This window comes from Microcaecilia unicolor, chromosome 10, assembly GCF_901765095.1.
Source record: "Microcaecilia unicolor chromosome 10, aMicUni1.1, whole genome shotgun sequence".
Classification (NCBI taxonomy): domain Eukaryota; kingdom Metazoa; phylum Chordata; class Amphibia; order Gymnophiona; family Siphonopidae; genus Microcaecilia; species Microcaecilia unicolor.
The window spans coordinates 3262828-3280058 of record NC_044040.1 but is presented as its reverse complement, the minus strand read 5'-3'; the positions used below and the strand labels follow the sequence as shown (position 1 = coordinate 3280058).

The 17231-nt window shown below is 44.8% G+C and overlaps 1 protein-coding gene across 3 annotated transcripts in view; it reads left to right on the top strand.

Moving 5' to 3' along the window:
- SEMA3D (semaphorin 3D) overlaps positions 1 to 17231 on the top strand; it is a 259118-nt gene that overhangs the window by 177878 nt on the left and 64009 nt on the right. For all 3 annotated transcript variants that reach the window (XM_030216329.1, XM_030216331.1, XM_030216330.1), the window contains exons 7-8: positions 2573 to 2701; positions 3384 to 3526. In XM_030216329.1, coding sequence (XP_030072189.1) covers positions 2573 to 2701; positions 3384 to 3526 — 272 coding nt within the window. The remainder of the gene's footprint in view (positions 1 to 2572; positions 2702 to 3383; positions 3527 to 17231) is intronic.

Below are 17231 nucleotides of genomic sequence, written 5' to 3'. Positions count from 1 at the left end.
TCTCTCTCCTGCTTGTACCTGAAAGTACATCACTTCAATAGCCTTCTCGCTTCGATCTGGGTCTGTTGGTTCACCTTCCACTACACTAGCCACTAGGCTACCTATCCAACCTGCTTGTTACTTTGTTCAGAATGTTCATAATATCGGAGCCTGGTTTCTGTTCCGGTTTCACTTTCGGGGGGGGGGGGGGCAGCAACCACTGGGGAAATAAGGAGGGTTCATACCTTAATCTATCCAGTGGTTAGTTGTTTAAATAGAGCAACCTTTTGTAAAGTGGACATGACTGATAAAACATCCTACTTTTTAGACATGGAGGTTTCTTCCCATTCAAAAATCACTGCTGGATGTCCTACTTTTTGGACCTCCCTAGTCCCTTCCAAAACATGCCCAGAACACACTCCCTTGCTATTTGGATGAACTGTAGTCTGAAATGTCCAAATTCTGGTGGAGGGGTAAAAGGGGCGATCAGGTAAGGCAAAGCCATAGCGGAGAGATTAAATGAATTCTTTGCTTCGGTCTTCACCAACCAAGAAAGACTTGAGAGAGATACTGGTACCAGAAATGGTATTTGAAGCTGACGAGTCGCAGAAAGTGAACGAAATCTCTATAAACTAGAGGATGTAATGGGGCAATTTGACAAATTGAAGAGTAACAAATCTCCTGGACCGGATGGTATTCATCACAGAGTACTGATGGAATTCAAAAATGAACTTGCAGAACTATTGTTAGTAATATGTAATTTATCTTTAAAATCGAGTGTGGTACCGGAAGATTGGAGGGTAGCCCATGTAACGCCGATATTTAAAAAAGGTTCCAGAGGGGATCCAGGAAATTATGGACTGGTGATCCTGATGTCAGTACCGGGCAAAATGGTAGAGACTATTATAAAGAACAAAATTACAGAGCATATTCAAAAGCATGGATTAATGAGACAAAGACAACATTGATTTAGTGAAGGGAAACCTTGCCTCACCAATCTATTACATTTCTTTGACGAGGTGAATAACATGTGGATAAAGGGGAGCTGGTTGATATTGTGTATCTGGATTTTCAGAAGTACCTCATGAAAGACTCCAGAGGAAACTGGAGAGTCATGGGATAGGAGGTAGTGTCCTATTGTGGATTAAAAACTGGTTAAAAGATTGAAAACAGAGAGTAGGGTTAAATGGTCAGTATTCTCAATGGAGAAAGGTAGTTAGTGGGGTTCCGCAGGGGTCTGTGCTGGGACCGCTGCTTTTTAACATATTTATAAATGATCTAGAGATGGGAGTAACTAGTGGGAATTTTGCCCCCCCCCCCCCAGCCCTCTTTTCGGCGGCCATGTGCTGATCACTTTTTATAGAATAGCATTTAGCACCAACTGAAAACATGTGTAAATCTTCGCACCTAAATTAGGTACAGATTCCCCAGCACACACATCTTTAGTAAACACCCCGACCCACCCATGCCCCTCCTATGGCCACCCACCCCCCATTTCAGTTGCAAGCTAAATAATTTGCATGCACTTCTTCATAGAACACCGCCTAACAAGATGCGCGTGTAAATTCAAATTGTTGCCAATTCACATCAATAATCGTTTATTAGCAGCCAATTATTGGTGCTAAGTGGCTCGTTAGTCAATGAAATTCATGCACAAATTTGGCCTGTGCCCACGCTTGTGCATTCAATTTTGAGCACTGTTTATAGAATTGTGGGGATTACTCTTATAGCTCTCTCATCTGCCCTATCTCAGGCACAAATCAGTCCTCTTTTCTGGACCTATAGCCACTTGACAAAATGGTCAGTATTGTAGATATAAAAAGCATTTAGGGGGGTCAACACTGTCACTACCTACATTTAAATATTGACCTGCTATTTGCGTGCCAGCCACCTGAGTGCTAAACAACAAATATTTGGCTCATGCCTTATCATCAGTAGCTCAAGGTGGGTTACATTCAGTCTCAGTAGGTATTTCCCTGTCCCCATAGAACTAGCATGTGTTAACATCTTAATGCACATTAAGGGGAATAATCTATAATGAAAGTGGCATTACCCACATAAATGCCAGTATTGCAGTCATGTTTAAGTGTAAGGGGCCACTTACAAGTGTAACTCAGGAAAGGGAGAAGAAAAAAGGTGAGAAGGTGAACGAAGACTAACGCGAATGAGGGAAGAATGAGTGAGAGGATACAAAGCAGTGGAAACCCTCATTTTCTTTTCTTTAACATTAGGGGCCTGGAGTTTCTGGAAAGGTTATTTAGATACTTTTTTTTTTTTTTATATTCCTCTTTCCAAAATCCTAAATCTGCTTTTCATATTAAGGCCATATGTAATTTGAAGTTTCCAGACCGAGGCAGTTGGTCTGTAATTCATCCAATGATATTTTGGCTGTGGATTTCTTTTCCTTTCTTTTCTTTAACTCTCAAATTGTATGCATGCTCTTCTATAAAAAATTAGCTACAGAGAATAAAAGATAAGTATTTGTTATTTCAGTCACAGTGACAAGTATGAAATGTGGTTAAATATGAATGTGCCGATGGTCAGTCATTAAACCTGGTGGAGATTAACTTGTTCTGTGCTCCTCGATCTGCAGATGAATATCTCTTTGCTGGAACTGCCTCTGATTTCCTTGGTCAAGAGACCACATTCACACGCTCTCTGGGGCCACCACATGACCATCATTACATCAGAACCGATACTTCAGAACATCAGTGGCTCAATGGTAGGACACTGGACTCGTATAATTCTTAGTAGAGATATGTAGAGTTGAACAAAACTGATGAATAAAGGGACAGCAACAGAATGCAAGAAAACATGGGATAAACACGGATAATCTGGTAGTAAAATAAAATGCTGCAGTCTATGGATTTGCAACAGGAAGGAAACTGGGCAGACTTTGACGTGCCTTATGGCCCTTATTGGCTGTCGTATTCCAGATTTCCCTGAATCTGAAAAAGAATCACAGTTTGCTCAAGACAGTTTGTTGAACCTCTTTAAAAAGAGACATATGCATAGGATAAAAAAGTCCGCAGGGGATCTGTGTAATCTGATGCAGATTTGTCTGTCCTTCCTTAAATTGGCATTCTATAAACGCTGAGTTCTCTGCAATTGATCTGCTTCTTTATCTTGATTTTTGAGATTTTAAAGAAAGCATTGTGCTTCTATACATTTCAATTATTGATCTTTATGGTTGTGTGTTACACTACATTGAGAAGGTTGAATTTTGGTAAATAGTCACCTTCTAGTCACTGTAAATTACTTTGACCTAAAATACGAAACTATTTTACATTGGAAAGCTTAACTTTGTAGTCCAGATGAAAACTGGTAATATATATTGCAGTTCCTAATCCTCTACTGATCTAGGCCTTAAATATGGACCTTACATGCATTCTTCTTAATTTTAGGAGCAAAATTTGTTGGAGCCTATCCCGTGTCGGATACCTACAACCCTGACGACGACAAGATCTATTTCTTTTTTCGAGAAGCGTCCCAGGACAGCAGTACCTCCAACAGAGCTGTGTTTTCTCGTGTTGGAAGAGTGTGCAAGGTGAGAAGCATTTACCACAAGGGACATGCAAAATAGGCTGTACCATATGATCTAGATGTCATTGTAGATAATACGCTGAAATCTTCTGCTCAGTGTGTGGTGGCGGCCAAAAAAGCAAACAGGATGCTAGGAATTATTAGCAAAGGGATGGAGAATACGACCGTAAATACTGTAATGCCTTTGTATCGCTCCATGATGGGACCGCACCTTGAGTATTGCATTCAGTTTTAGTTTCCGTATCTCAAAAAAGATATAGTGGAATTAGAAAAGATTCAAAGAAGAGCGACCAACATGATAAAGGGGATGGAAACTCTCTCGTATCAGGAAAGCCTAAAGTGGATAGCGCAGGCGCCCTTTTACCGCAGCTTGGTAAAAGTGGCCCTAGATGTGCAGACGTAATTTTATAGAACACTAGTTTAGAGCTCAAATTGTTGGCTCTTCGTTTTACCACCCTTTATTGAATTAATGCCTAAGGTGCTGATGATCAAAAGTAAACGCGGGTGCTAGAGGCCATTAGCGACATACTAGTGTCTGCATTTACCAGCGCAGAATGATCAGAGGGGTCTAGCGCAGCAAACAATGAGCGCAGATATCATGCAAATGTAGTCGAGCTCATTTAAATAACATAGTAGATGACAGCAGAAAAAGACCTGCACGGTCCACCCAGTCTGCCCAACAAGATAAACTCACATGTGCTACGTTTTGTGTATACCCTACTTTGATTTGTACCTGTCCTTTTCAGGGCACAGACCGTATAAGTCTGCCCAGCACTATCCCCGCCTCCCAACCACCAGCCCCGCCTCCCACCACTGGCTCTGGCACAGACCGTGTAAGTCTGCTCAGCACTATCCCCGCCTCCCAACCACCAGCCCCGCCTCCCACCACCGGTTCTGGCACAGACCGTATGAGTCTGCCCAGCACTATCCCCGCCTCCCAACCACCAGCCCCGCCTCCCACCACTGGCTCTGGCACAGACCGTGTAAGTCTGCTCAGCACTATCCCCGCCTCCCAACCACCAGCCCCGCCTCCCACCACCGGTTCTGGCACAGACCGTATGAGTCTGCCCAGCACTATCCCCGCCTCCCAACCACCAGCCCCGCCTCCCACCACTGGCTCTGGCACAGACCGTGTAAGTCTGCTCAGCACTATCCCCGCCTCCCAACCACCAGCCCCGCCTCCCACCACCGGTTCTGGCACAGACCGTATGAGTCTGCCCAGCACTATCCCCGCCTCCCAACCACCAGCCCCGCCTCCCACCACTGGCTCTGGCACAGACCGTGTAAGTCTGCTCAGCACTATCCCCGCCTCCCAACCACCAGCCCCGCCTCCCACCACCGGTTCTGGCACAGACCGTATGAGTCTGCCCAGCACTATCCCCGCCTCCCAACCACCAGCCCCGCCTCCCACCACTGGCTCTGGCACAGACCGTGTAAGTCTGCTCAGCACTATCCCCGCCTCCCAACCACCAGCCCCGCCTCCCACCACCGGTTCTGGCACAGACCGTATGAGTCTGCCCAGCACTATCCCCGCCTCCCAACCACCAGCCCCGCCTCCCACCACTGGCTCTGGCACAGACCGTGTAAGTCTGCTCAGCACTATCCCCGCCTCCCAACCACCAGCCCCGCCTCCCACCACCGGTTCTGGCACAGACCGTATGAGTCTGCCCAGCACTATCCCCGCCTCCCAACCACCAGCCCCGCCTCCCACCACTGGCTCTGGCACAGACCGTGTAAGTCTGCTCAGCACTATCCCCGCCTCCCAACCACCAGCCCCGCCTCCCACCACCGGTTCTGGCACAGACCGTATGAGTCTGCCCAGCACTATCCCCGCCTCCCAACCACCAGCCCCGCCTCCCACCACTGGCTCTGGCACAGACCGTGTAAGTCTGCTCAGCACTATCCCCGCCTCCCAACCACCAGCCCCGCCTCCCACCACCGGTTCTGGCACAGACCGTATGAGTCTGCCCAGCACTATCCCCACCTCCCAACCACCAGCCCCGCCTCCCACCACCGGCTCTGGCACAGACCGTATAAGTCTGCTCAGCACTATCCCCGCCTCCCAACCACCAGCCCCGCCTCCCACCACTGGCTCTGGCACAGACCGTGTAAGTCTGCTCAGCACTATCCCCGCCTCCCAACCACCAGCCCCACCTCCCACCACCGGCTTTGGCACAGACCGTATAAGTCTGCCCAGCACTATCCCCGCCTCCCAATCACCAGCCCCACCTTCCAACCACCGGCTCTGGCACAGACCGTATAAGTCTGCCCAGCACTAGCCCCGCCTCCCAACCACCAGCCCCTTGATTTGTATCTGTCATTTTCAGGGCACAGACTGTATAAGTCTTCCCAGCACTAGCCCCGCCTTCCAACCACCTGCCCCTCCTCCCAACCACCTGCTCTGGCACAGACCATATAAGTCTGCCCAGCACTATCCCCGCCTCCCAACCACCAGCTCTGGCACAGACCGTATAAGTCTGCCCAGCACTATCCCCACCTCCCAACCACCAGCCCTGCCTCCCACCACCGGCTGAGCTTCTGGGGATCCCTTTCTTCTGAGCAGGATCCCTTTATGTTTATCCCACGCACGTTTGAATTCCGTTACCGTTTTCCTTTCCACCACCTCCCGCGGGAGGGCATTCCAAGCATCCACCACTCTCTCCGTGAAAAAAATACTTCCTGACATTTTTCTAGAGTCTGCCCCCCTTCAATCTCATTTCATGTCCTCTCGTTCTACCGCCTTCCCCTCTCCGGAAAAAGTTCATTTGCAGATTAATACCTTTAAATGAAGTCATTTTTGTATTCCATCCCAATGATCAGAAAAGAGCGCCCAAAACAAAGGTGCCTTACCACTGTAAAAAATAACGCCAGGTCTGAGCAGGCTTTAGGGTGTTGGACGAGAGGATTTCCCCATGCTTCTCATGCTTCTCTCATGATTCTACAAAATCGACTGGGTTTGATTGCTTTTAGAAGCAGAAGGAAGCCTGTGCAAGGCTTTGAGCGCTGGTTGTGAGAAACAGCAGCCCCGAACGTGAAGCACACATTGGGAGTTTTTGACCTGCGTCTAAATTTAAAGCGGCCATGCTTAAAAAAACAAACAAAAACAAAGCACACATTGGCATCTGTTCCTTGCATCTAAATATAAGCATCCAGAAAAAAATAACACATATTTAGGTTGCAGAAATCAGACGCCAATGTGTGCTTCGCGTTCGGCTTTTACCAAGCGCATGCGCACGGGAGCCGAGTTTACCGCTGAACTCTTCTGCGCACGCACAAAGCACAATCCTCCCGCTGAAGTCCCTAATGCTCAAAGCTACGAGCGTGCCTATATTTGCATCTCATGATCTATGAGTATTAGGGCGTTGTTGTTCTTCTGTGTTATTCCGGCTCTATTTTTATGGCACTATTCAGAATAGCGCTGGAGTTTTGATCAACTGCCCCTAAATGCCTAACATCAGCAGAGCCTGGAACAGAAGATAGCTCTGCTGGGAGGAAGCAGAATTGCACTGTGAAGAACAGACCCGAGGAAGCCATTAGAGGGCTGAAAATGCTACAGTCAATTAATCGAAAGAAGTCCAGATCCAAGTCCAATGCTGATTCCACAACAGGCTCACTATTCTGCAGGACTGATTACAGATAATTTGGTGTGTTCACTGGCAATTGCCCTGCTTTAAGTGTACATTTCATTGTTTGCATTAAAAGTGATTGATGATGAAGTCAAAATCTGCTAGCTGGTAACTTCTAATTTTGTCTTGTAGTAAAAGCCTTGTATTCAGAGTTCTAAATGTACAATTTTTTGGAAGACTGGGACTATTTGATGAATCATCTCTCTCACTTGAGTTCATTGTATCTTGTTTGTATCCACTAAATCTGTCTACGTTAATCAAAACATTTTTATGGAGCCAGTGCTTCAACTGTAGTTTGTTTATATAAATCCATGTTCTGCCATAGGACTGAGCAAGCTTAATAACAAAGAACTTGTTGAACAGATTTTAACAAACCTGCAGAATATTTGTGAGTTTGACAAACTTCTTTCAAAGAGAAAGGCCCATCGCCACCCCCCACCCCCAACACAGACACACAAATCAACAGATTCATCTCAGATTTCCACAGATCACTCTGAGGTATGAGGAAGGAAGGAAAGAGTCAGATGGATTTTCCCAGTGGATCTTTGGGAAGTTTATGGAGTTTGTTAATTCAGGTGGATTTATCCCTGGACTGAATTTGTATTTGGTTTCAAACTCTGCACATTGTTCATGGAACTTATGGTTCAGATTCTATGACACCGAGAAGCAGATGTAACAAAATTAGTCTAGTTTAGAATACCCTATTAATCCACATTTTTTTTTTGCAAGCTAAAATCACTTCTATGGTGGCGACCATTGCTGCAAAAAATGACCCCCAAAGTTTTTAAAATTGTTTATGAGAGGATAAGTCATGTATAAGCCGGTGGTGGGAGGCAGGGATAGTGCTGGGCAGTCTTATATGGTCTGTGCCAGAGCGGGTGGTGGGAGGTGGGGCTGGTGGTTGGGAGGCGGGGATAGTGCTGGGCAGACTTGTACGGTCTGTGCCAGAGCCGGTGGTAGGAGGCGGGGCTGGTGGTTGGGAGGCGGGGATAGTGCTGGGCAGACTTATACGGTCTTTGTCAGAGCCGGTGGTTGGGAGGCGGGGATGGTGGTTGGGAGGCGGGGATAGTGCTGGGCAGACTTATACGGTCTGTGCCCTGAAGAGCACAGGTACAAATCAAAGTAGGGTATACACAAAAAGTAGCACATATGAGTTGTCTTGTTGGGCAGACTGGATGGACCGTGCAGGTCTTTTTCTGCCGTCATCTACTATGTTACTATCCACCTTATAATTGAAAGAGAAAAACGCCTAGATTTCGACCCAACTCGGGAGCTAGACGTTTATCTCACAAAAACGCATAAATCGGTATAATGGAAAGCCGATTTTGGACGTTTTCAACTGCACTCCATCGCGGAAACGTACAAAGTTGACGGGGGCGTGTCGGAGGCGTGGCGAAGGTGGAACTGGGGCGTGGTTATTGGCCGAGGAGAGATGGGCGCCTTTCGCCGATAATGGAAAAAAAGTATGCGTTTTTAGCTAGAATTTAGGGCACTTTTCCTGGACCCTGTTTTTTCATGAATAAGGCCCCAAAAAGTGCCCTAAATGACCAGATTACCCCCAGAGGGAATCGGGGATGACCTCCCCTGACTCCCCCAGTGGTCACTAACCTCCTCCCACCACAAAAAATGATGTTTCACAACTTTTTATTTTCACCCTCAAATGTCATACCCACCTCCCTGGCAGTAGTATGCAGGTCCCTGGAGCAGTTGTTAGGGGGTGCAGTGGACTTCAGGCAGGTGGACCCAGGCCCATCCCCCCCTACCTGTTACAATTGTGCTGCTTAATGCTTAGTCGTCCAACCCCCCCCAAACCCACTGTACCCACATGTAGGTGCCCCCCTTCACCCCTTAGGTCTATAGTAATGGTGTAGACTTGTGGGCAGTGGGTTTTGAGGGGGATTTGGGGGGCTCAACACACAAGGGAAGGGTGCTATGCACCTGGGAGCTCTTTTACCTTTTTTTTTTTTTTTTGTAAAAGTGCCCCCTAGCGTGCCCGGTTGGTGTCCTGGCATGTGAGGGGGACCAGTGCACTACGAATCCTGGCCCCTCCCACGAACAAATGCCTTGGATTTATTCGTTTTTGAGCTGGGTGCTTTCATTTTCCATTATTGCTGAAAAACAAAAACGCCCAGCTCACAAATTGTCGAATAAAACATGGACGTCTATTTTTTTCGAAAATACGGTTCGGTCCGCCCCTTCACGGACCCGTTCTCGGAGATAAACGCCCATGGAGATAGACGTTTTCGTTCAATTATGCCCTCCACGTATTTGAAACTTCAATTATAGGGAAAGTTAGTGCCAAAAAGAATTAAGACTAAGTTCTGAAATGAAAGCATCTTCAGCCTGAATTTCTGACTTACTCATGTGGTCAAGTAGTGATGGAGCAAAACCTAGAAATGTACTTTCATGCCTCCAAAATGTACACATACAGTCAGTCAACTCCCTAATCTCACTAACATCTCATCATCCCCCAAATCCACTAAGATGCCCATGCAACTCCTAAACCAATTAATGTGGGGCGTTGTTTCCCACCGTCGTTTTTACAGCTGGACGGAAGCCTATGATAGAAACCCCACTGCGGTTGCTCAAAAGTCTACGACTTTCTTCAGGGTAGTTCAGGCTTCTGTTTAGTTTAAATATTATTCCCTGCCCAGGTATCTACTTGCACAATTTCTAGAGCAAAGTTTTAAGTTATGTAGTGAAGGGGAAAATGAGCACATGGCCATTAATGGGAATAATGGAAAATGGGGCCATTTTACTGCTGCACTAAAAGTGGCCTCAGCATGCGGGAAAGACCCACGTTGAGGATAGCGCTGGCAACATTTTAGCAAAGCTTAGTAGAAGGGTCCTTAATACTTTCTTCTGAAATTCTTCTAGCCTCTTTCTGTCATTATTGAGATTCTCAAACTGAACATAGTATTCAAGAAGAGGTTCCATCAATGACCTGAACAAGGGGGCATTATCACCTCTTTTTCATGCTGGTTATGCCCCTCTCTCTGCAGCCACCGCTTTGTCATTTGTTCTGCAATCTTGAGCTCCTTTCTTATCCTATGATCTTTCTTCTGGTCTGTTCAAGTTTGACTGTCTGCTACTGTTGCATAGACCTTCTTTGAATTTCTGTACCTGAAATACGTGTAACATAGTAAATGATGGCAGATAGAGACCTGAACGGTCCATCCAGTCTTTCTAACAAGTCTGTCCAACAAGATAAACTCGTTTATATGCATACCCGAGTTAAGGAGCTAACAGAGCGGATCGTTTTACAGTGCGTCACTTTACAGTGTTCTACTTTAAAGCTTAACTGCAAAGAATTCAACGTTTTTCAATTTTTGTAGATCACTTCTTATTTTTTCTATTGCCTTGGAGTGTCTATTCTTTGGAAGATCTTTATGTTATCTACAAAAAGGCACAAAGATTCACTCTCAGGGACATTGAATAGCGTTGGCCTTAGACCTTCCACTAATTGTTTTTTCCTTTTTGAATAGAGAGGTGTGGTAGCCATGTTAGTCCACTTTTAAAGGTAATCAATAGAAATAAAACAAAATAAAACATGGAAAAGAAAATAAGATGATACCTTTTTTATTGGACATAACTTAATACATTTCTTGATTAGCTTTCGAAGGTTGCCCTTCTTCCTCAGATCGGAAATAAGCAAATCTTGGTAGATGACAGTACATATAAGTGAGACATCAAAGCATTTCAGTGACAGTCTAACAGGATGGGGGTGGATAGGTGAGAGACAGGAAGAGTTGGGTGGATGAGGGACAGGCAGATATGCATGGAGACAGGAGGGTGACAAAGCAGTACAATTTTATGGTTTATAATGGGCTAGAAAACCCAGATCTTTGTTAAGTCCTGTCTGGTGGGTGTCAAAATATTTAATCATTCTGACTTCAAAGGTCTTACGTTCCTGTATTGTTTTAAAGTTCGCTTTCAGGATTCTTACCATGAAATCACTGGTACAGTGTTCTGGTTTTGTAAAGTGCTGCCCCACAGAGGTGACATCCTGATTGGTACTAGCATTTTTCATATGGTGTCTATGTAAATTAAATCTCTTCTTTAGCATCTGACTGGTTTCTCCAATGTAGCTGCCTTCGTTGCGTTTTTTACACTGAATGATATATACCACATTGGAAGATGAGCACGTGAAAGATTCCTTAATGTTGAATATTTTTCCTTTGTGAATGACCGTAGGGTCCTGTGAAATGTTTTGGCATAGTTTACAGCTGGATATATTGCAAGGATGTGTGCCATTCTTTTCTTTTTGAGTCTGTGTTGGGAGCTTACTTCTAATTGGCTTGTGTTTTAAGTTGGGTGGCTGTCGGAAGGCCAGCACTGGTGGGGATGGGAATATCTCTTTCAGTAATTCATCCTCCTGGAGTAGCGGCTGTAGATCTTTTATGATTTTTCTTAATTTTTCTAGCTCTGGGTTGTATGTCACTATAAGAGGGATTCTGTCTGTGGCTTTTTTTTTCTTTGTACTTTAGCAGATTTTCCCTGGGTGTTTTGAGGGAGGAGGCAATATTCTTGGAGATTATTTTGGGGTTGTAGCTTTTCTGTTCGAAGGATGCAGTCAGGATTTCAAGGTGTCTGTCTCTGTCCCTTGGGTCAGAGCAGATACGGTGGTATCTTGTGGCTTGGCTGTAAATGATGGATCTTTTTGTATGTGAAGGGTGGAAACTGGAGTTGTGGAGGTAGCTGCATTTATCTGTGGGTTTCTTGTATATGGATGTTTGTATATAACCATCGCTGATTGAGACTGTGGTGTCCAAAATTTGATTTTTTTCTGGGAGTAGTCAATTTTGAATCTGATTGTAGGATGGTATGTATTGACGGAATTGTAAAATTGTTTCAGAGTTTCTTCCCCCTCAGTAAGCTCCCAACACAGACTCAAAAAGAAGAGAATGTCACACATCCTTGCAATATATCCAGCTGCAAACTATGCCAAAACATTTCACAGGACCCCACAATCATTCACAAAGGAAAAATACACAAGTGTTGCCATACTGGGACAGACCGAAGGTCCATCAAACGCAGCATCCTGTTTCCAACAGTGGCCAATCCAGATCACAAGTACCTTGCAGAACCCGAAAGAGTAGCAACATTCCATGTAGAACCCCAAAGAGCAGCAAGATTCTAGAATTCTAAAGAACAACAAGATTCCATGCAGAATTTCAAAGTGTAGCAACATTCCATGTAGAACCTCAAAGAGTAGCAAGATTCCATTCAGAATCCCAAGTGCATAAGTGTTGCCATACTGGGACAGACCGAAGGTCCATCAAGCCCAGCATCCTGTTTCCAACAGTGGCCAATCCAGGTCACAAGTACCTGGCAGAAACCCAAAGAGTAGTAACTTAACATGCTACCAATCCTTGGACAAGCAGTGGCTTCTCCCATGAATGTTAAATTATAAACATGGGTTTTGTTATTCACAACATACCATTTTCCATTTGTTATATTATGAACTTTTTAGCAGCCAAGTGATAATTTGTAGCAGCTGTAGTGTATTTATTCAATTTATGGGTCTTTCATTTCTAAACCCAGAAGTTCGCAGATTAGCTGAGGACTTCTGTCACTTGTTTTCACATGGGACAAAGTAACTCGAGTCTCTGCATGTCTCTGTGAAATCCCTCTACAAAGGATTTCTCACCCCAAGGAAGGAAATACTGATTCTGAAAGAGCTGAGGTTAGTACAGATTTGTGAGCACTCTAACTCATAAGCTCCGCACTCTAACTCATAAGCTCCGCCAATGGAAGGAACACCCTAGTCTTAAAGCAATGGACTAAGCACCAACGGCTGACTTTTCAGATCTCTATATTCTACAGACTCCTGTTGTGATTCTGGTGAGGTTCCCATATCTTCTGTTCCCTGGGGTATCCAATTAGATTTTTGAGTTTTGGGCAAAGATTAAGGGCTAGATTCTATACTTGGCACTGAAAATTCTGCACGCAAAAGAAATTCTCTAAAGTACGCCTGTATGCCTAACTTTTATAGACTAGGCTTAAATTTCCGCATGGTATATAGAATATGCTGGGCACCTCTCCGCATGACCAAATTTAGTAGTGGCCATTTACGCCACATTTTACTTGGCGTAATCCCGATGCCTAAATAAAGTACAGAGCGGGTGTATTCTATAACAACATGCATTGATTTTAGATATGGCCATGATCTGCCCATGGCCACACCCCTTTTCAATGCTGCGACTTAGAATTTATGTGCACCATGTTACAGAATTCTCTGAGGGGCCCTTTTTACTAAGGTGTGCTAAAAAATGGCCTGCACTGGTGTAGGTGCATGTTTTGGACGCAAACAGGTCCATTTTTTAGCACGCCTGTAAAAAGGCCTTTTGGGGGAGGGGGGCAAAAATGGAGGTGCGGCAAAATTAAAACCAGCATGCATCCATTTTTGGCTTGAGACCTTACTGCCAGCCATTGACTTAGCGGTAAGGTCTCACTTGTTAACTGGGAGATAATCATCACCGTGTGTACACAGCCAATTAGCGCCGGGTGTCACATGGTAGAAAATTTCTGTGTGTTTTGGATGCACATCAAAAATGGAATTACTGCCCTGGGCATGCAGTAGTCGGGTGCTAGTTCCAATATGGTGCGTATTGGACGCGCATAGGTACCTATGTGTCTTAGTAAAAGGGCCCCTTAGCGAGTTGTGTGGGTAAATCTTAATTAATGCCAATTAGTGCTGATAAGTGTTTGTTAACATCCAGTTGATGGCACTGATTGGCTGATTAACCAACTAAGTTACGTGCATTGTTATAAAATATGCTTCAGGCGCGATATATAGAATCCAGCAGTGTGTCAAATATTTTATTTAAAACAGAATCCAAAGAGTAGGGGGAGGGGGACCAAAAAAATATTAGCAGCCAGATGTGACAAACTTTATTCAGAACCACTCAAGTATTTGACCCGACCATGGGCCGTGTTTTGGCGGGACACACCTGTCTGCTTCAGGGGTCTTACAGTAGATACACAAAAAAGGTCTGTGCAGAACTTATGAACCTTGCATTTGAAAAACTACTGACTCGCAGCAGGGCCACCGAGAGACTGGTCCGGGCCTGGGGCAAGGCCACCCCCGGGGCCCCGCCCCACTGCCACCCCCCTCGAGGTTACCGCTGCCCCCCCCCCCCGAGGTCACTGTGCTACAGTTCCCAGTCTCTACCCACCGGGCCCCCTGCATTCAAATCACAGCACCTCACCTCCGTGTGAAAGCACAGCGGCAGATCACCTCCCTTTGGGCCTTCCCTCCCTGTGTCCCGCCCTTGCAGAAACAGGAAGTTACATAAGACGAGGGCGGGACACAGGGAGGGAAGGCCCGAAGGGAAGTGATCTGCCGCCGCGCTTTCACAAGGAGGTGAGGCGCTGTGATTTGAATGCAGGGGGCCCGGTGGCAGACGGAGGGGGGCTGTCGACGGAGCCAAGGGTGGGCAGGTGAGACCAGGGACTGCGTTGCTGGGCCCGGGGAATTTTGTTCCTCCTGCCCCTCCCTCTTGGCGGCCCTGACTCACAGTGAGTTTCAATCAGATGCCGTCAAGCCCGCCTTAAGTTGTTCACTATAATTAATCTGGTGAAAATACACCTAGCTTTCGAGAGGGAACATTATCGATAATACACCAGTATCAATCCTCTAACTCAGTGATTCCCAAACCTGGTCCTGGAGGCACCCCAGCCAGTCAGATTTTCTGGATATCCACAATGAATATTCATGAGAGAGATTTGCTTGCACTGCCTCTACTGCTTGCAAATCTAGCTCTTGAATATTCATTGTGTATATCCTGAAAACTGGTGCCTCCAGGACCAGGTTTGGGAATCACTGTTCTCACTTACGCTGTAAGAAGAATAGATAGTCTACCAAAGGATCCAACATTGTTTTCATGCAGACTCGACAATGATGTTCATTGAAACACAGTTTCATATCTCAGCTGGTTCACCCGACACAGCCTAAATTGTAGGAACACAGAATAATATAGACAACGAAAGCAGAAGTGCAAGTAGTATCAAAATAAGACACTACAATAACTTAACCGATTGAATTGTTAAGTTAGAATAATGACAATGCGATGAAGGGATCCAATATCAGGATAATTGCTGACGCTCAGGATATACACATGGATTACTGTGGCAGGCAGCTGAATATCAGGGGAGCCTTTTCTTTGTTTGTTCGGAACGGCAGTGATTCCGAATATGGAACGAGGAGTGCTGCCTGGTTATTACATTTATCTTTATGATCCAACTGTGACTAATTTAAAAGTAATTTATTGATATGTGCAGTGTTTATAATAAAAATCATCTGCTCGAAATATTCTGTGCTTTCCCAATAAAAATGTTGCTGGTGGGAAAGAAATCCCTTGCTAAGTCGCATTGTTTGGCTTTTAAGGGATCATACGTCATTACTAGAAATATTCACCAGACTCCATAAGCATCAGCTTTCTGCTTTCCCCTTTCATGCCAAGAATTTGCTTTGAATAATCATTTCAATCCTTGGTTTTGAAGTCCAGGTAATCTGTGCTTCTCTTAGAGCCCTTTCAATTCTCCCCAGTGTATTTAACTTTAAATTAATAACGGCCCTTAGAGATTCATCTGCCCTGTTTTGTGAGATGACCTGGTGTTTACTTATCTATACAAATGGACACTTGTTTGTTTAACCGCTGCATTTGACTCCAAATTCAACATTTCGAAAGTACAAAAATAATTGATTTTCTTTGAGTTTGTTTTTCTATCTACTGAGCCACTTACTGTAATGTCCTTAGGGCAAAGTATATGACAGATTTTATTACTGTTTCAAAGTTTACGTTAGTGCAATATTGTGAAATAGCCAGTGTCACCAAAAACTTTGCATTCTTTAGTTTGTAAGCAATAAAGAAAGGTTAAATTTATTTATTCAAGCCAAAGGATTTGCATCTTGAGATCAAGCAATCTCTCTCCACAGAATAAACAGAGTTAGTGCTGTGTTCAATACCAAAACAGGCCAAACAACCAAGAAACTCCGCTCTGCTTTTGAGTTTACAGAGACTTAGGATCAACATGCATAAAGACAGGGGTGGAATAGGGGAGAGTGGCTGAATGTGTCCTTTGCCTAAAACAGCATGTGCACAACATGGATATTTTAGCAGCTGTCATATGGGAGTTATTGTCCCGCAGTGGGGCAGGAACAGGGTACGTTGTTTGGTGCATACCTTAAAGTCTCCACCGCCAAGCGATCATGAAGTAGGAGTGTCATTTTTTATCATCTGCATATAAAACAGTGTTTGACTGAAGAAGTGTCCTTCTCAACTGGCTGGGGGGGAGGGGTATATCTGTGGGAAGACTGGCCTAATGGTTACCGCAGTGGGCTCAGAATCAAAGGAACTGGGCAGACTGGATGGACCATGCAGGTCTTTTTCTGCCGTCATTTACTATGTTACTATGTTTAATTCCCACTGCAGCTCCTTGTGACCCTGGGTGAGTCATTAAGGGGGTCTTTTGCAAAGTGGCGGAAAGCCCAATGCGGTCTTACCGCTCGCTAAAACGGAAGTACCGAAGTTCCCACCCCCCAGCACACGTCATTTCCAACTAAATGTGTACCGTGTGCCTCCCATTTAGCACTGGGTGAGTGCGGTAGCTCTTACCGCCACCTCAATGCTGGCAATAATAGGAAATGATGCACAATTAGCACGTGCTGGCAGGTGAATTACTGCAAAGCTCATTAACGCACCTAAAATAGCTAATTACTTAAGAATACAGAGCTTATTTAATAAATTCACACATAAAGCTTCTAGAAAAAGAAATGCATTTCAAAAAGATTATTCCAAAAATCAATTTTTACGATATATTTAAAAAAAATTTAAAAAACATATAAATATCACTGTAGTGTTTTGGACATATCATGGGGCTTATTTTTGAAACAGAAAAACATCCAAAAAATGGCATAACAGGCAGAAAAACGTCTAAAGCATATAATAAAATCAAGAACAAAAAAAAAACCTGTCCAAGTCTGCTATCTGTCAAAAAGGGGGCGTGACACGAGCAGTCTTACGAAATGAACATTTATTGTCGATAAAGGATAACAAAATTACTTCCTAGTGGCGGGAA